The sequence below is a fragment of the Anolis carolinensis genome, chromosome 4, assembly GCF_035594765.1.
Source record: "Anolis carolinensis isolate JA03-04 chromosome 4, rAnoCar3.1.pri, whole genome shotgun sequence".
In the NCBI taxonomy this organism is placed as follows: Eukaryota; Metazoa; Chordata; class Lepidosauria; order Squamata; family Dactyloidae; genus Anolis; species Anolis carolinensis.
Window position 1 is genome coordinate 240,931,632 of NC_085844.1, and position 20,234 is coordinate 240,951,865.

The 20,234-nt window shown below is 40.0% G+C and overlaps 1 protein-coding gene across 3 annotated transcripts in view; it reads right to left on the minus strand.

Annotated features, from left to right (window-relative positions):
• Positions 1–20,234, minus strand: part of lama5 (laminin subunit alpha 5) — a 228,071-nt gene that overhangs the window by 196,012 nt on the left and 11,825 nt on the right. For all 3 annotated transcript variants that reach the window (XM_062979024.1, XM_062979023.1, XM_062979022.1), the window contains exon 2: positions 9,651–9,803. In XM_062979024.1, the coding sequence (XP_062835094.1) occupies positions 9,651–9,803 (153 nt within the window). The remainder of the gene's footprint in view (positions 1–9,650; positions 9,804–20,234) is intronic.

Genomic DNA, 20,234 nt, shown 5'->3' on the forward strand with positions numbered 1-20,234 from the left:
GATCTTGACTGCGGGTGGTTATTAGAAAACCAAAGAGGCTTCCTGGGGAACAAGACAAATGATCTTTTTCTATAGAACACACAGGTTTATTACAGTCACTAAGGGAAACGACATTAAACTGACCCTGAAGGAAGAAAACCAGGCTTTTTTCTCTCCCTTTCTTCTGAAAGCTGCCAAAGAACACCACTTTTATTTCATCTAAAATCAACGAAACTCTAGCTCTGCATGTTTTGGAAAAGCAACTGTTGCAGTTGCCTCTTTAATGTGAGAAGGGATACTGTATATGAGTCAGACTCTTGTATAACCTAGGAAAGGTTTTGGTGCTAAAATTATGGATTTTGTTATGACAGGTTGATACTTTGAGGGTAAATCTTAACAAACAAATATTTTCCTCTTCTTTTAAAAATGCATGGAGGGAACATACATAAGAAGAGCTAAAGAGAATCCTGGCACTTCAACAGGCATCGTCCACACAATTACACTACATGTGTACAGTATGCTCACAATGTAAGATCTAGAAACTTGCTCTTTGTTTTAAACTGAAAGCCATTATTCTTAGATTATTACGAAACTAAAGTACTTTCTACACTGCCATATAATCCAGATTATCAAAGCAGATAATCCACATTATATGAGTCTACACTGCCATATAATCCAGTTCAATGCAGATAATCTGGATTTTATATGGCATTGTAGAAAAGATCTAAAATCTACACACTGCATGGATATTTTCTGCACACTTGTGCAAAATTTTCTCTAATTTTCTCCTTTGTGCCCCAAAAGAGCACATGAAAATATTTAGTGTTTCAGATCATATTTATCCGTTGGCTGTTGACAACTAACAAGAGGTATAGTCTGTGACTTCAAATATTCCCAAACTTTATGCAAAAAGGTACAGGATGTCAAATATCTCTACATCTCTAGTATATTCCACACTCAGTCATTCCTCCTTGTCAATGTGTCCCCCATCAACAACACTTAGCTGCAAGCAAGCACTAGCATGAGCGTCCTTTTGTTTTTGCTTTCAAAGACCCCCAAGCACTTCTTTCATGCAGCTTACCCTGAAATGCTGACATCATATAAACAAATCTGTGATGGCTTGGCCTGGATTCACCTTCATGGGAGATGATGACAGCGATTGGAAAGAAGCCAGCTATTGATATGCCTTAAAGGGCAATAGACATGTGCTAACCGCAGATTGCAATCATCTTAACTGTTGTACACAGTGGACCCCTTGCTATCCACTAGGTTTTGATTCCAGGACTTCCCATTGATATCAAAATCAGCGAATTCTAAAGTCCCATTATATGCAAAGGCAAAGTAAAATGGCATCTGTTATATAAAATGGTGAACAACTTTAACAAATGCCGGAGTTTTTTTTCCTGAATATATCTAAGCAATGGTTAGTTGAATCCACTATTGCAGGACCCATGGTTATGGAGGACCAACTGTCCCAGGTTCCCCAATCAGCATAACAAATGTAGACAAGAATGCTCATTCTATTATTGATATCCATTGCTAGAAATAATATCATATGAAAGCTGTCTGGCACAACCTGGGGAACACAACCAGATACAGTGAAGACATCTACCCTTGTGCTTTGCTACTCTACTGCTGGATATGCATGCCCAGTGTGGAATACATCTCACCACATTAAAATAGTGGATGTGGCTTTTAATGAGATATGTCACATTATTACAGGATGCCTACGCTCTACTTGCCACATGACTTCGAGGTGTCTATGGACAATGCTGGCTCTTTGGCTTAGAAATGGAGATGAGCACCAACCCCCAGAGTCGGTCACAATGGGACTTAACGTCAGGGGAAACCTTTACCTTTACCAAGCTCTACACCACTGGAGAAATTATGCCCTTTAACCACCTGACATCCGTTGGGAAGTAGCAAGCCAATAATGAAAGGACCAAGGCAGTGACATCTCTGGCCCATCCTTTGTTTGGATATCAGCCAGTATGCCAATGCCTTAAATCAAGAAACAACTTTCTAAGATCTACAGAGATACTTGCAGTAACACCTCAACAAGCAAGAGTCCAAAAGTGGCAGGCTCAAACCCAGAACCTTAATCCATGGCTGAGACCAGATGAGAAACTCCCTCCTGGACACACAGAAGACTCGACGACTTGGAAGGTGCTGAGCAGGCTGCGCTCTGGCACCACGAGGTGCAGAGCCAATCTTCAGAAATGGGGCTACAAAGTGAAGTCCCCAACATGTGAGTATGGAGAAGAGACCACTGAGCCCATACACAATGAAGGACCTTCTTACAGCAACACCAGAGGCACTCCAAGTGGCCAGCTTCTGGTCAAAGGAAATCGAACATAATGTCAAGTATTTAATTCTGTTTGTGTTTTCTTAAATACATTATAACTATACTCTCAATTCGCTTCTGACATGTTAAATAAATAAAACCACTGATAGAATGATAAAAAACAAATTTTTTAAAAAGTAGGATTCAACACCAGTACCATCACATGTGTAATCTTCCTCACTAGTTCTGTGCCCTTAGAGGTACACAACTGGTTTTAGCCTGAAGCAATCATAAAACCATGTAATTCTGGTTCTTATTTCATTTCAATAGGATGTGCCCACCACACCCACATGGGCTTTAGTGTACATTAAATTGCAATAAATACCTAGCAGGATTGACTGGAGCAAAGGATCATTTTTGGTAACTTTGTATTTTCACTCCTACTAGTTGCTTCATTAGATATTATTCCCAGTCTTATAGTCATTTTTATTACAGAAACAACTCTAAAAGTCCATGTTCTGAAATCAACACTGCAAAATCCTGTATCTGTAAAACTACTGAAAATACTCCCAATTAAACCTCTGTAACATATTAAATCCCATATAGCCTACAACCACACCAACATTTAATAATAATCAGAAAAGGAGTTATGAATAGGGCCATCAAAATAAAATCCACTATATAGTTGTATAATATCACTGGTTGTTGTCTAGCCAAATGGCCAACGTTTCATACAGTACTCATAAGGTAAAGGTAAAGGTTTTCCCCTGACGTTAAGTCCAGTCGTGTCCGACTCTGGGGGTTGGTGCTCATCTCCATTTCTAAGCCGAAGAGCCAGCGTTGTCCATAGACACCTCCAAGGTCTTGTGGCCGGCATGACTGTATGGAGCGCCGTTACCTTCCCGCCGGAGCGGTACCTATTGATCTACTCACATTTGCATGTTTTCGAACTGCTAGGTTCGCAGGAGCTGGGGCTAACAGCGGGCGCTCATTCCGCTCCTGGGATTTGAACCTGGCACCTTTTGGTCCACAAGTTCAGCAGCTCTGCGCTTTAACACACCAGGGGCCCCATACAGTACTCATAAGATCTGTATTATTCCAAGACACCAGGCTATAGCATCTTTCTGATCCGAAAGTGCCGTCTCCCCCATTGCATCTCAATATCAATATTTTTAGACTCACAACTTTACTTTAGTTAATGGTACAGAAACGCGTACTGTAAAGCTTCTTTTTCTCCAGTAAATGTGTGGGGGAGTTTCAGCTCTACAAAACTCCAACAAAAACTCTACAGTAAAATGTCAAATAACCCTAGAAGAAGGCCTTTGAAAGGATATCCAGAAAAAAAATCAGCTGGGCTTTTCATTAATAAATCATAGATCAAATTGCTCATCTTAAGATTTCTTCTGTGGATTTTGCTCAGTGCTCACTAGTTTTCATTTCCTAAAATGAAGCTGGAACTTAACATCCCTCCCCCACCCCCAAAAGTTAATAATGCACAGCCCTTTCCCTTTCTTAACAGGGTTCCTTGACCTCCCCCAGCAGAGAACTGTAAACGTTACCCATCTCAGGCATTTTCTACATGATGTGAGTCTATTATATAAATTACTCAAGCTGGGTGGCCTGTCCCTTTAGTTTTTATCCCCCTCTTTTTCAGGTTGTCATTCACTGACTAGAATTTCAATACTTCTCTTTGCTTCTTTATTTGTGGGTTTTAGCACTACTCAAGACAGATGGGCAGGCAACAGGAAAGGGCATGAATAAAAGGACAGCTTGTTAAATAGGAATAATAGCAGCCTCATTCACAGAATGGTTTGTGAAGGTAAATGAGACCGGAGTTGCCAAGCATTCTGACTGCTGAAAACAGCTAGAGAAAGGGATCATAATAATCTTAAATTTATTAATAGAAATGATTGGCACCAAACAAAGGGGTTAAATTGCAAAACTGATGTGGAACGTTAAACATGAATAGGCAACTGCATGTGTTTCCCATGACCACATTATCATCCCTCAAAACTTTAGTGGGTGCAGCTATGAACTTATCATTCTTTTATTTGCATCTAGAAGATATAGCCTGTGAATAGATGGTTACAAGTGAGAAGTCTAGAAGCTTGAGAATGAAGTCAATGCATACAGAAGACTGAGAACATATTCAGAGGTGGCTGTGTTGTCCATGCAGTAAAATATAATAAAATTGCTTCATGGCAAAGAAGGGGAGTGGCCTTTGCCTGCATTGATATCACTAAAGTTTAGAGCAGTGGTTCTCAACTTGTGGGTCCCAAGGTGTTTTGGCCTACAACTCCCAGAAATCCCAGTCAATTTACCAGCTGTTAGGATTTCTGGGAGTTGGAGGCCAAAACACCTGAGAACCCACCGGTTTAGAGTAAACATGTAAACTTACAACAAATAAACCAGAGAAGTCAAAGAAACCTCATGGGCCATTGAGTCCAATCCCCTGCTCATTGTAGGATCTCCAGCTCAAGCATCCCAAGCAGATACCTTGTTTTCCTGAAAATAAGACAGTGACTTATATTACTTTTTGCTCCCAAAGATGTGCTAGGTCTTATTTTCAGGAGATGTCTTATTTTTTTCAGAAAGCAGTAAGATTTTTGTCCCAAGAGTCTTCCACAATTCCTTTCTTGTACTCTACGGAATAGCTCTTTATTTTTGCGCTCAGTCTAAGGGTAAAGAGGCAGGAAAGGCACGTGCGGGGCAAGTGAGGAGGTGGAAAAGGTGCCTGCCTTTCCCTCCTTCTCCTTCGCGCCCCACACGCCTTCCTCAGTGGTCGCAGCTCCCTCCTCCTAGATCTTACTTTCGGGGATGTCTAATATTTGGCAATTCAGTAAAACTTCTAATACGTCTTATTTTCAGGGGATATCTTATTTTCAGAGAAACATGGTAGCTACCCAGTTTCTTTTTGAAGACATACTGTGTCATCACACCAGGGCTTTAAAGCCTTTTTTGCCTTTACCCTGTAAATGTAGTTGGATTGCTTGGTTATTTATAGCTGTCAATCAATGTTGTTTGCACCAGTTACAGTGCTCCCTCAGCTCAATTATTTGACTCCACCCTTTCCTGGAGTGGGTCAGTGTTTCCTTTTTCATTCCACCATCAAGCTTTCTACCAAATGGACGTGAGAGAGAGACTTGGCTCTAAAAGCCCTTGATTAAGTTACCTCTCAGCACCAATTCTGAGGTTCTTACCCTTGAGACTTATGCTTCATGTTCAGGGTCAACCTGAATGACGTTGAGGAGTCTCAAACGCCTTCAAATCAGTTCTTTGGCACCAGAGGAAGACTGTGTCTTCAAACATAGGCCATTTGGACTGAGGCTGAGGATTACTCCAGCATTCACAGCCATTGAGAAAGAGGGACCTGGAAAAGCTTCTCAGCTACAAAGCTCCTTGGACTTAAAACAACCAAAGACTGTAATGTATATTTTCCTTTACCCCTTTGAAACTTCCAGCTTATTGCCTTAAAGGGATAACCTTTTGTGAACAATAAAACCAGTTTTGAGTTATCTACAGTGTTTTGGTCCTTGGGAGTTCCAGTTTCCCTAAGGAGGGCAAGAAGCAATCCTCTGGGGAAAGATCCATGCCTCTTTCGCTAAGAGTTATAGCCCCAGGCGCGACGGCACAGGCCCATCCAAATGACGTCTCAAGTAAAAGAGGAATAATTTCAGATAATTTGAGATTTTTTTCATGTCAGGGGATGCCCGTATGTTTTGATGTTTTGATGTACCTGAAATAAAATCAATCCTTATGGATTTCCAGTAGTTGCTTTACTTTTGACCCTCACTTTCCTTTCTGAAAATAGCAAATGAATCATGTAAAATAGCATCAAATAAACAGCATCAGATAAGATAAATAAAATTACTAGTGGAGTAGCATATTGTAATATAAGGTAGAACATGTACCATGGAATCAATTTGTTGGATAACTATAGCCAAAATGTTAGGAATGAGCTGAAGTGCTCTATAGCACTCCTCGCTTCACCAAGGAAGCATAGCGATAAAGCAGGTCTAGCAGTTACCAGCTTGATAAGATTGCAATTTTGATATGAAAGATAGAGTATTAAAAAGCACTCTGAACCCTAATGTTACAAACAAGAAACAAAACATCATTTCTTCCACTCTGAAACATGATGCTTGCCCTTTGTCAATGTCACCAATCACCAAAAAGTTAAAGCAAAAGAAGTTATTTTCCTCGACGTATTTGGAGATAAAATTTACATTATTGGAATTTTATACTTAAATCTAGCCAACAAGGAGAAACAGCGAACCATTTCTGTCAGATATTATCTGCACCTTTCAAGGTATTCCAGCAATGTTCAAAGATGCTCTTCTGACTAATACATTGCCACAATGTCAACATCTTATCTCAATAGACTTGGTGTTCAGTCCTCCCTTAGCCATAGTTTTCACACATAACCTCTTATGCTCTAATCTCTGTTGACATTCCTTAAAGTTGCAAAAGTAATTCCTTTCCATTGCAAGAACTTGACCCAAAAAGAGGAATCTTGCATGGTCTTACCAACCTTCCATTTACTTTATTCTGATATGAATAAATGAACTAACTGGATTACTCCTAGAGTAAAAGGGTATAGGATTAGGGGACCACTTCCCTGTGGCATAAAGAGCCAGCCAAAATTCTCTAGACAACTACCATTAAGCATGCAGATGTGCAAGAATCGGGCCTCGTATTCCACCAAAGCTTTGAAATGGAGTTTCTATAGAATCATTCAATACCTGTGTGCACAAAGTCTAGGAGAACACTCTTGTGTAACTTCCAGTTCTATAAGAGGAAGAAGGAAGGGAAATGCAAGGTCATGGATGCAAAAAGTAATTGCATTTAACAATTGCTAGGAAGCGATTTCAAAATCTTTCTGGAAGAAAATCAAATGGCTTGGTGAGTCTCCAGCCAGCCTGCTGGGACACTGCAGCCCTTTATGGCTGCATCATCAAAATCACACCCCTGAACTGAATGCCCAACAGCACACTGAATACTAAGGAGGGAAACTGTTTACAGCACAGACTGCCTCCTCCGCCTATTCTATTCAGCAAGTGACTGGGAAGCCAGTTCTTGCCAACAGCTTCCTCTGTCAAATGCAGTGTGTATTTGAAATGAAAGGCCACTGCATAGGTTACTGTCAGACTTTTCATCTACAAAAAGGCTCTCTCTGAGCAGATGATCAAATAGCCCTATCCCCAGCTCCCATTCAAGACAGCTGCCCTTCTTCCCCTGATGTTTTGGAGTTTGTTTAAATATTTAACGAGAAGGTTTCAAAATGAAAATGCCTTCTTTGAAATGAAAATGTGGTCCCCCAAACCGTCTGTGTTTCTGAATGGCTGGCTCAAGTCAGATGTCCATAATTACAAGCTACGTAATTGCAAAAGGCAGTCGGAAATTATCTCCTATTGATTCTCAAAGAAAAAAAGCATTTTCCCCAGATAATGGCAGTTGTCATAAAATGCACAGATTCATTACTCAGACTGCAACTTTACTTGCTAGGTAAAAGTTTTAGCCTGAATTCTATTATTTAATCCCAACTAAAGAGAGAGAGAAAAAAAACCCAGAACCAACTATTGAAAGATAAATCAATACCTATTTAAATCCCATTCATTCAATTGGTCTAACAATAAGATTAGACTGCCTTTCTTTTTCATCTGTTACAACAAATACAAAAGTCCACTGGCACTTGGAAGACCAACAAATTTTATTTGTCAGAGGTTTCACATAACTATTTCCCACAGAAATTGTTAATATAGAAGACCCCAAATGTAACTGTATGACATAGAATAATAGGTATAATAGAGTCTCACTTATCCAACATAAACGGAATGTTGGATAAGTTAAAATGTTGGATAATAAAGAGGGATTAGGAAAAAGCCCATTAAACGTCAAATTACGTTATGATTTTACAAATTTAGCACCAAAACATTGCAATGTATTGAAAACATTGACTACAAAAACATTAGCTACTAACAAATTGACTACAAATAAAGACAGAATTGCATAAAATGAACTTACAGTAACAACACTGTCGAAAATTAAATCCATAAAAAGTTCAGTCCTTGCTGCCTAGAGAAACAGCTGTGGATCCGGGCGGGAGACAGACTGCATTGGATAATCCAGAATGTTGGATAAGAGAATGTTGGATAAGTGAAACTCTACTGTAATTCAACCTTGCATCTGATGAAACATTCTATAGTCCACTAAAACCTATGCCAAATCTGCCTTAAGGTGCCACAAGACCTTTTATTGTCTTTCTTGGATTTCTTCCCATGACCAGAAAAACATTAGCAATCAGCTGTATGTCTTCCCAGAAGCACAGTTTTCCAAATGACTAGAAGTCTCAGGCACAGCAGCCAGAAAAGGTTGAAGTCAAAAGCAAATTTAACACATGTAGAGATTTTTCTTAGTTGGTTCATTGTGCTTGGATTTCAGCACTGTGGTGGGGATGTGGAAATGGATTAAGTTTTCTATTAACCTGCACCACACAACAGGTGTGTTTATTCACACCGTGCACCATGATTGAAAATGCAGGCTATTAAAAAGGAGAAAAGTGCAATGCACACCATATACATTTCACATCGACATTATTTCAATTAGTCTTCACAAGCCACCATGAACTCTGATCTGCAGAGGTTTGAGTTAACATTCAACAGCAGCAATTCTCTTTAAAATCCCTGAAGTGACTACTCAAAAGAACAGTTATTTGCTTTCTTTTGTATTTAAGAGGAGTGTCACCTTTCAGAATATTCATTCTGCCTGTAGAAAAGACCCTGAAAGTTCAAATATCTGCACAATCACACCAACAAAAGCTGAGCCAATATTGACTTTGTGTCTCCCACTCTTGGAGATCCTATCAACAGGAAGACTCCAAACCAATCCATCACAAAAACTACTTCAGGAACCATTAGAACTGATATATGTCAATTAAATGTATGGAATATATGATGATAGTTATATATTAATAGTTTGCTTTTTGTCTTGCAAGGAGATGGATTCAAAAACAGCTTTCTCCCTGGCTTGTGTTTCTTCTATATGCATTGCATCCCTCCTCCAGTGAAACACATACATTTTCTCCATTTGCAACAGTGTCGTGATAGCACACAATTCTGTTTAATTTATACAACATACCCAAATAGTATATTTTATAACACAGTTCCAAATGCTGTTTGTGCATTTGGATACAGAGCTGTGCATGGTTATATTTTGTAACAGCCTTGCTTTTGTGAAAACCTTGCATGCCAACCATGCATTGACTTAGTTAAATAAACCTACAGCATGATAGTCATTGTATTTTAATTCACATAAAAACTCACTTATCTCTCAGAAATAAAGTCAAGGTTCGCACTGTTTATGCCTCAACCACATCTTCTGTGATTACCTGTCCAAGATCCAGTGTGACATTGACTTCGTTGAATTCCAGCCGTCGAGAAAGAGGAGGGCTCTGCCACCAGCGTTCAGTGCCATCTATAGCATTGGTGATTGGGTGGGCTTTGTTGCTGTTTGCTGATGAACAAATGTCACAGTATTGACCCTACAGTAAAGAACAAAAATATAAATATGTTTTAGAAACAATAGAGATCATCACACACTTTTATCCTGAGTAGTATCCACAGTCATCAGGGGTACATCTACACTGTAGAAGGAATGCAGCTTGACACTGCTTTAACTCCCAATGTACAATGCTGTGGAAACCTGGGATGTATAGTTTGGCAAGCCAGTAGTACTCTTTAACAGAGAAGGCTAAATACCTTCTAAAACTGTAACTCCCATTATTTTCTAGCATTGTGTCAAAACTGTATTAATGCTATAGTGTAGAACAGGCATGGGCAAACTTGAGCCCTCCAAGTGTTTTGGACTTCAACTCCCACAATTTCTAACAGCCTCAGGCCCCTTCCTTTCTCCCCTCAGCTGCTTAATTGTTTCACAAAATAATTAGTAACAATCAATGAATGCCAACAATATTAGGCAAATGATGCAAGTGCTTCTACAGACAGAAGAAGTGATTTTGAAGGAGCCCTACTGATCTCAAGTGTCATTCTATTCAGAGCACTGGAAACATTTCTCAGAATTTTTCTCATTCTCCTCCATCCAGGAAACCCACATCACCACAGAGGTAGATTAAAGAGCCAAAATGTGATATGGCAATTTTAAAAAAATTCTCATTTCCCCCAGCAACTAAGCATTGATCCAATGGCTGACACAAGTGTTGTACGCTGTTGAGACCTTTTCCAAAAGTTCAGTTAGGGTCATTATTCCTTCTATGAGGCAACAGTGTAATCTGAAGACATTGACCAACTGATGATCATAAAATACCGTACTAGTCCACTTTCCAATTCTTCTTGTAGGCCTTGTCCCAAAATAGCTCATCCCACACCCACGCATATGTCCTCAGGCTCCTGAAGCTCTCTGTGTTTTGAAGGACAACTTCATCAAAACCATCCATTTTCCTCAAGAGATTCAGAAGGCATGTGTTCCAACTTTCCAGAATTTATTTTAAGCTTTATCCCTGTCACAGAATAATCCAGAAAAGCATTGTGTTGTTATTTTTATACACTATGCCACTTTTGCATGGTTTAGGGGAGCAGAACCCTCTTGAAAGAGGGAAAATCATGAATTTAAAAAACACTAAGGTTATTTTGTACCTGAGAAAAGACTTCTCTAGGAATCTCTAGGGCCCCTTCTACACTGCCATATAAAATCCAGATTAGCTGCTTTGAACTGGATTATATAGGAGTGTAGACTCATGTATTTCAGTTTAAAACAGATAATGTGGATTATATGATTTGATAATTTGGATTATACGGCAGTGTAGAAGGGGCCTTGGTCCTCCAGCATGACTCTGTGATCAACCTCCAACAGAAATTGATCACAGAACTGCCCTGGAGCAACTAGAAATAACATATGAATTAAATACATGGATAATCAAATCTGCAAAAGCTAACCCCACAAATATGGAGGTTAGATTATATTTATAAGGTATTCGTATCCTGCCCTCCTCCTAGAATTGGGACTCAAGGCTGCTTACTTTTTAAATGAGCAATCTGTACAAGAAGCAGAACTAAAGTAGGTACAGTACAAATTTCTTTCTGAAAGAATAAAACATAATTAAAAATGAAAAAGTTATTGAAAACAGTACAATTAGAAATGATACAGCACTGCCAGCAAGAAAGCCTTCTCATGTTTACACCAAGTATGCTTGTGAAGATGGTGAAAAAGAGACAAGGACCTATCTTGTTGATCCCAATGAGATCCCTTCTACACTGCCATATATAATCCACATTACCTGCTTTGAACTGGATTATATGAGTTTATACTGCCATATAATCCACTCCAAAGCATATAATCTGGATTTTATATGGCAGTATAGAAGCGGCCTATGTTTCTTGAAGGTCTCTCATTCATAGGGCCTCCAAAGTCAAAGTCAAATAGCTATTCAACAAATAACAACAATGTTGTACAGCTGGAGGACCGAAGTTTGTCCATGCCTGCCTTAACCCCAGCAAATGTGGAGGCCTGACTGTATATATGTATATAATGAGAAATCTTGGAGATGGGACCCAAATATAAATTTCATACACAATAGTCTTAATAACTTTGTTCAGGAAACAAAGTCTGAATGAAAACAAAAGTATCACTCTCTGTGAAATTTTGGAGTATTTCAGATTTCGGGATTCCGGATAAAGAATGTTCAACCTGTAGTGTTTTCTTTGGTTATTTAAAATGTTTTCAAAATGCAAAAGCAGTGCTTCGGCAGAACTATCCTTTGCGAAGAGTCCTGTTGGCCTAATGCTCCAGTCAGGGCTGATGGTTGCCACAGAAACTGCAAGCTTCGTTAAGCCAAACAAGGCCTCTTTTTTTGGTAAATGAAATGAAACCAAGAGTGAAAGAACAAAAACACACATCACTTTCAGATTTCTCGGTGCTTTTCCAATAAGACCACCTTAAAATATTCCACAAAGATACAGGACTTGAAGACACAAAGTATCTTTACTGTTTTGCAATTGGAAGCTAGCTCAGGCATGGGCAAACTTGGGCCCTCCAGGGGTTTTGGACTTCAACTCCCACAATTCCTAACAGCCTACCGGCTGTTAGGAATTGTGGGAGTTGAAGTCCAAAACCCCTGGAGGGCCCAAGTTTGCCCATGCCTGAGCTAGTTTCTAACTGTGGTGGCTAGACAACAAACTCTTGGGAAAGTGTACAAATGTCAGCCATTAGTACGCATCAGTGCTCTAGTTTGTGTGTCCACCATCCGGACTCAAACTGGTTCCTTTAAAATCACCTGCACAATAAACTCATTCCTTTCAATACTGGTTTGAAACTGTAGACGTGCCCCTCGTTCCCAAAGCCTTAAAAAAGACACTGAGACAGAATTGGCCATCCACATCTGTACACACATATAAAGGCCAGACTAGATGAGATTTGAAGCAGAAAAGGAATGACAGCATCCCGTATGCGGGAGAGAAACGTGCATGGGCAATTGCGCAATGCTAGACGCCTCCGACATGCCCACCTTTTAATTAACGTGACTGGAGACAGAAGTATGTCAGGCAGAGAAGTACAAAGGAAAAGGCTGGAACCGGTTACAACTGCTGTTCTCTGTCTGTAACATAGTACAGAATGGAGGTGTTGTTTGAAAGGAAAGACGCAATTCGTTTGCAAAAAAACATGAAACTCACAACCTATTCCTGACTCTATGTGTGTGCCTTCAAGCTACCCGCTGATTTATGGCAACCCCATGAATTTCATAAGATTTCCTTTCCATGAATAATCAAAATAATCCTTTAAAGAAACCCATCTTGGGATTCACTTATGTTTGAAACCACTTTAACGGCCATGGCTCAATGTTATGGCATTATGGGCACTAAAGTTTCACAAGGTATTTAACCTCCTCTGCCAACAAATGTTGCTGTCTCGCCAAGCTACAAATCCCAGGATTGCATAGCACGGAGCCAGGGTAGCTAAATGTGGCATCAAACTGCATTAATTATCCAGTGTAGATGTACCCTCAGAGATGGTCTTCCATTACCATGCTTTGAAATACAGCCTAACGCACCTGATATTAGTTGGCAGACTTTTGGAATTTTTTTGAAATTTTACAAAAACTGGCAAAACCTGTGAATAGAGGCAGTAAGGAAGCTGTGTGTGAACTATGTTTATTGCACTTTTGCAACCTGAAGACATATATAGACACTTTAAAAGGATGTGGTAATTGTGTTAAATGCCCTTTTCATGGTCTTCCTAAAGGCATGTGGAAGAAACAGGCTGCAGTTTTGATACAGAAGGATCTTTATTAGGTTCCCGGGAGAACCTAGGTGCCATCTCCACTGCCATATAATGCATCTTGAAGCTGGATTATATGGTCAGTGTAGAGCAGGCATGGGCAAACTTTGGCCCTCCTGGTGTTTTGGACTTCAATTCTGGCTGTCGGGAATTGTGGGAGTTGAAGTCCAAAACGTCTGGAGGGCCAATGTTTTGCCCATGCCTGGTGTAGAGACTCATATAACGCAGTTCAAAGCAGTCAAACTGCATTATATGAGCCTACGCTGACTATATGATGCAGTATCATTACATGGTCAGTGTAGAGAGGAATTGAGATTCCAAGGCTTGGCCACACTCCAAAAGTACCACCATAAAAACACATGAGGAAAGTGAACTGAAAATGACTCCATACTCCCATTTATCTATAACGTTGTGCTCTTTCTAGGTCCCAAACCTGAAAGTCTATGTCAATTAGTGGCTTCAACTTTTGTCACTGCATGGATTAATCTCATGTCTTTCCCATATACCAAGAATTATTTTACATTAACCTAAATCATAAGCGGGGAATTTTACATTGTATCTATTTAAATAAATTGAAATGCATGTGGAGATAGTAACAGGGGCCTTTTTCTTTGGTAGAAGAAAAATATACTTCACTATCATGTAGGCGCCCCAGTGGCACAGCAAGTTAAACTGCTAAGCTGCTGAACTTGCTGACTGAAAGGTTTGTGTTTTGATTTTGGGGAGCATGGTGAGCTCCCGCTGTTAGCTCCAGCTTCTGCCAACCTAGCAGTTCGAAAATATGCAAATATGAGTAGATCAATAGGTACTGCTCCAGCGCGAACGTAACAGTGTTCCATGCAGTCATGCTGACCAAATGACTTTGGCGATGTCTATGGACAATGGCCACTCTTTGGCTTAGAAATGGAGATGAGCACCAACTCCAAGAGTCAGACACAACTAGACTTAATTTGAGGGGAAAACCTTTACCTTACCATGTTAGAAAGCATTAACTCTACAGATTACCTGCTAAAAAGAAAATACCTGCTTGGGGCATATTAGGATAGAGGTATAAAGCCTGGTTTCTCATAGATGAGAGAAAACCAAACTCTTACAAATAAATAATTCAGTATTGTATATAGAAGCCCTGAGAAGAAAAATCAATCAACCATCTGTAAATATTACAACTCTAGTTCAATTATAAAAACAGGTCTTCTCAAGAAAAAAGATGGGGAGACCCAGAAGGGCTTCCAGAAAACCTGAAAGAACTATTGAAATGGTAAAGAAAGACAAGGAAGTTACAAAAGGGATTAAGGAATTCACTACCTTTGTTATCAGAACAAACTGAGATAAGGAAGCAGGCTGGAATGGAAGAGTTTCCTTTCAAGGAATTACAAATCTAATCCTTCCCCTCATTTAAATCAAAGGGGTTGTTTAAGATTTAAGGGGATGATGCAACATAAACCTGGAAGGAAGCAAAGAATAACCAGGAAAACCGTTGAGTAAAGTCCTTTTTGAAAACTGTTCACTGCTATTTTATGCATCTAAACCAGGCATGGGCAAACAATGGCATTCTGAATGAATAAACCTATAAAACACACATTTTTTAGAATGGATTCAGCAGATCAGTATAGATAGCGGCAAGGAAAGAGCAAAGAATAAAAATGACTAACTCCTACGTCATTAAGAGAGATTGTCAGGAAACTAAACTAAAAATAAGATGCCACTGGTAATCCCCTACACTGTTTGTATTATTACTACTTCTGTTTTAATGTACAAAATATGTAAAATGATTGCACACTTCCAGTTGTTGCCTAACTCAGATCTCCAGAGCATGTTTATGGGTCATCAGCTTACTCCTACAATGAAAGGCCAGCATCCCAAACACACTGTACTAAATAACCCTAGTTCAAAAAAAATTAGCTGAAAATAACAGAATAATATAGAATCATAGAATCATAGTGTTGGAAGAGAACACATGGGCCATCTAGTCCAACCCCATGCCATTCAGGAAAAGCACAAAGTATCCCTGACAGATGGCTATCCATTATCTGTTTAGAAGTGACATATATGACATATATCAGTGCAAAGGCACAATGAATAATTTTTGAATTGAATTATTTGGTAAAGGTAAAGGTTTTCCCCTAACCTTAAGTATAGTTGTGTCCAACTCTGGGGGTTGGTGTCCATCTCCATTTTTAAACATAAGAGCTGGTGTTGTCTGTAGACACCTCCAAAGTCATGTGGCTGGCATGACTGCATGGAGCATTGTTACCTTCCAGCCAGAGCGGTACTTATTGATCTATTCACAGTTGCAAGTTTTCGAACTGCTAGGTTGGCACAAGCTGGGGCTAACAGCAGGAGCTCAGCCCACTTCCCAGATTTGAACCGCTGACCTTTGGTCAGCAAGTTCAGTGGTTTGACCCACTGAGCCACCGGGTTAATAATTTAATTATTAACTTGTTTAAATTAAATTGCAGAAAGATGTTCTCAAAAGGGACATAGTTATCAAATTATTTAGAAAGAAGACAAAGAAAATCAAATAATAAACTTCCTCATCATAACTTTCATTACCAAATAAAAATGCATCTGTCTTAAAAACTACAAATATAATAGATGCAAAAAAAGGCCTAACTAAACTTAATAGAGGCCTAACTAAACTGAGGCTATTGTACTTATGCTCAGAGAAGTGGTCAATTGCAGGTTCAATCAATCAAGGAAGCTATGGAACAGAGTTTGTAAGACCTGAATGGAGTTGAGCAGAGTAGAGCAGAGACACTACTAAGTCGAAGCCTTCTTGACAGCAGAGGACAACATTAAGAAATTCCTTCTGACTCATACAGGAATTTCTTGAAACCAAGGGAATCACTTATTTTGTATGGCACAGTGTGTTAAAGCACTGAGCTGCTGAACTTGCAGACTGAAAGGTTCCAGGTTCAAATCCAGGGAGCTGATTGAGCGCCCACTGTTAGCTCCAACTTCTGCCAACCTAGCATTTCAAAAACATGCCAATGTGAGTAGATCAATAGGTCTGGCGGGAAGGTAACAGCGTTCCATGCAGTCATGCCGGCCACATGACCTTGGAGGTGTCTACGGACAACGCTGGCTCTTCGGCTTAGAAATGGAGATGAGCACCAACCCCCAGAGTCGGACACGACTGGACTTAACGTCAGGGGAAACCTTTACCTTTACCTATTCTCTCAGGGCCGTTTCTATACCAGGGAGTTACTCTGTTGTATATTATCTACCCCAGAGCAGCCTTGGATTCAGCATGTACAACTCACCCCCCTGTTTTGTTGGTTACATGGATGACCCCTTTTAACATCAGCAGACTCTACCATGATGGCCAGCTTCCTGTAGGGAGCTCCATGACCAACATGGAGTGGCAATGCTGATAAGGAGATCAGTGCAGGGACTGGAATATGGCAGCAGTATCCATCCGGACGGAGAATCCGTCCAAAAACGACCCAATCCAGCTGTCCAGACTGCCAGAAAACCCCAGGAATCTTGGGATTTTCCTGCAAACTCCGGAATATCCCCTGACTTTTCTAAAACAAAGTCTGGTTAAAGTCAGAAAACCCTGAATAGTCAGAAGTCTCCAGGTGTTGTGGAGGTAGACAGCAGTGACTCCAAGTGAGTCCAGGTTTTTTGGTTAGTGTAGGCAAGCCCTCAGTTTTCCTCTGAACAGGTATTGGATCTACGCTGGTTTTTATTAATAGATAGCCAATGAACTAACCCAACCAACACACATGCATTTCTCGCTCTCCAACATCCAATATAAAAAGTTGCAACTGCTGCCATGGCAAGTCGGAGGACAGCAGTGAGATAGAGAAAAATGACAACATATACATTCAGAGATGGAGCCTCCGGTGGCACAGTGTGTTAAAGCGCTGAGCTGCTGAACTTGCAGACCAAAAGGTCTCAGGTTCAAATCCAGGGAGCGGAGTGAGCGCCCGCTGTTAGCTCCAGCTTCTGCCAACCTAGCAGTTCGAAAACATGCAAATGTGAGTAGATCAATAGGTACCACTCCAGCGGGAAGGTAACGGCGCTCCATGCAGTCATGCAGGCCACATGACCTTGGAGGTGTCTACAGACAACGCTGGCTCTTCGGCTTAGAAATGGAGGTGAGCACCAACCCCCAGAGTCGGTCACGACTGGACTTAACATCAGGGGAAACCTTTACCTTTTACCTATACATTCAGAGATCATGATATAATGCACTCTTTCCATAAATTTTGTACTTGATGAATTATATAAAGCCAAATTCAGAAGGATCACTTAATCCTGAGATGAACACCCTAATCATATAAAAACCCATATTAGGGTAATTCCTTTTATTACTCAACTTAAAAGTCACAAAATACTCTGCAAGAACGTTAGTAAAAGAAAACAAAATGTCTGAGGAATTACTAAAAGGAAATATACATAAAAAAGAAAAAACTTTTTAAAAATCAATTCCATATTCTTGTTTAAAAGACTGACATGATAACAATTTTTGCAAGATGAATAATTGTAAAGAACTTCCGTATGGACTAATGTTAAAAAAACCTGCATTGGGTACTTTGATCATGTTCCACTACAGTCAAGAAAAGAGAGAAGAAAACTTTGTCACAATGAAAGCAACATGAAATGCTGGGCATGTTCTCTTAGAGAGCAGCTCGGCCAGGCTCCCTTCCCCCAAATCTCCAGTCTATGCCTACTTTTTGTTGGAGGATGATATATGAGATTGAGCAGGTGAAAAGGTTAGAGCAAGCTCAATTTGCGAAACATGAAGACCTCTAGAAACACAGATTCAAGGGTTCATTATTGTTGTTTCAGGCTGTTGGAAGTGAGTATTTCCTCTCTTCTTTGTTCTACAATTCCCTCACCAATTTAGTTACCGTGGAGTGCTGCAATCCCTAAAGAGAATGAACTGAGATTGGTGACCTTTCAATGAAAGTCTTCTTTCCTTTCCTCTCCCTTTTTTCCTTTTAGGTATTGCCCGCCACTATGGGAAGGAGTCAGCCACAAAAGAGTTTTACTAAACTTTTCAGAGATAAACCCACCTACAAAGTCAGATACAGATCAAAGGGGGTTCAATATCAAAGCGATACAGAAGAACAGGAAAGGAGATCACAACCACAATTCAGTTCAGAGTCTATAAAACCAAAGTTCATTTGATTGGAAGTTGCTGGTAGGATCTCAGGAAAAAAACCACATAAATGAGACAAGGCTGCACTTGCAAGGACATGAATCAGACCTCACAAGTTAAAAAGTTGCCATGAGAAACTATATGCTTTGCTGCTGTGTCTAATGCAGATTTGATGCAGCTGGCAGTAAATTAGATATTGTGAAAAGCTAAAGAATTGTTGGATAGCAAACAAACAGACTGTGTTCTGATGGGGTACAATACACAAACCTTGGGTACACCGTATATGGATAGCTACACAGGTACAGAAGCAGGATAACAGTAAAGTTTAACACAGAAAGTGACACTAGTGTATTAAAACTGGTCATAAGCCTTCAAAGGGGCAGCTTTTTCATTTATTCATTGGATTCATTTACTTAATCAGTTCAGCTGGAGTCTGGACTGAAACAAAAGAAACAGGTCAGCTACCCTTACTTAAAGCATTAGGCTGGCAAAAATACAGCCTTCCTCCAAATTAAATTACAAACTCCAAAGCTACATTTTCGAGGATAATCTGTCCCTCTTTAGACCCCAGAAAAAAAAGGTTTTCAGGAATGTTGAACTTCCAGTTGTTTCTGCATTTCACCCAAGGCTGGGCCATTTTAAAACCTCAGTACACTAAATCTACCATGAGAGAAGCTCTTTTGAACATTCAGCCTCAATGTCTTTGGCTGGAACTTTAGAAACCATGAGCCTGTTAGTATATCACCTGGGGAAATAGGACCATTTGTACAACTTCTAGTGTGTGAGGTCTGATGCTCTTATGTTACCAGTAAGGGCACTTGAAGGAAGTGTCAGCATCAGCATTTGAGACAACCCCAGCATACAGGGCACCTAGGACTTTTCTTCACTGTCAAGCTTCTTCAACAAAGCAGTACAGCCAAATCTACCCCTGCTTTTGTCCATGTATAGTCAGCCCTCTGCATCTGCTGGATTAGGGGCACAGGACCCTGGTGAAGTAAAAAAAAAAAACCCACACTTCCATTGGAAGTTGACCATAGAGTTACACTGGAGAACCAAGGGATATCTAGAGAACATTTTAATCAAATCCACCACACCATCAAATTTGGAGGGCCAAGTGTGTTCTTCATTCCATGTATTTAATGAAATAGCTTGGGCAAAAAATGTCAGAGTAATTTGCAGCGCAGTAGTAGTTGGATAGAATCAGTGGAACGCAGAACGAAGTGACACCAAGAGACGTTAGTAAAACTATATACAAAGTTTTACTGTAAGCAGTAATAATCAAGACAAACAGACTTGCAGACAAACACAGGACTCTAGGCAGACAGCACTCGACTCAACTCAGAACAGAACAGAACTGATACAATCAGCAATGCACAAACACTTGTGTCTGGACACTCCCCAGTTCCAGCCACACATCAAGGACATCACAGCTTCTTAATAATTAACTCTTTCCAGACTATAGTACACTCTGGATGATGATAATAATAATAATAATAATAATAATAATAATAATAATAATAATAATAATAAAACGTTATTTATACCCCGCCACCATCTCCCCAACGGGGACTC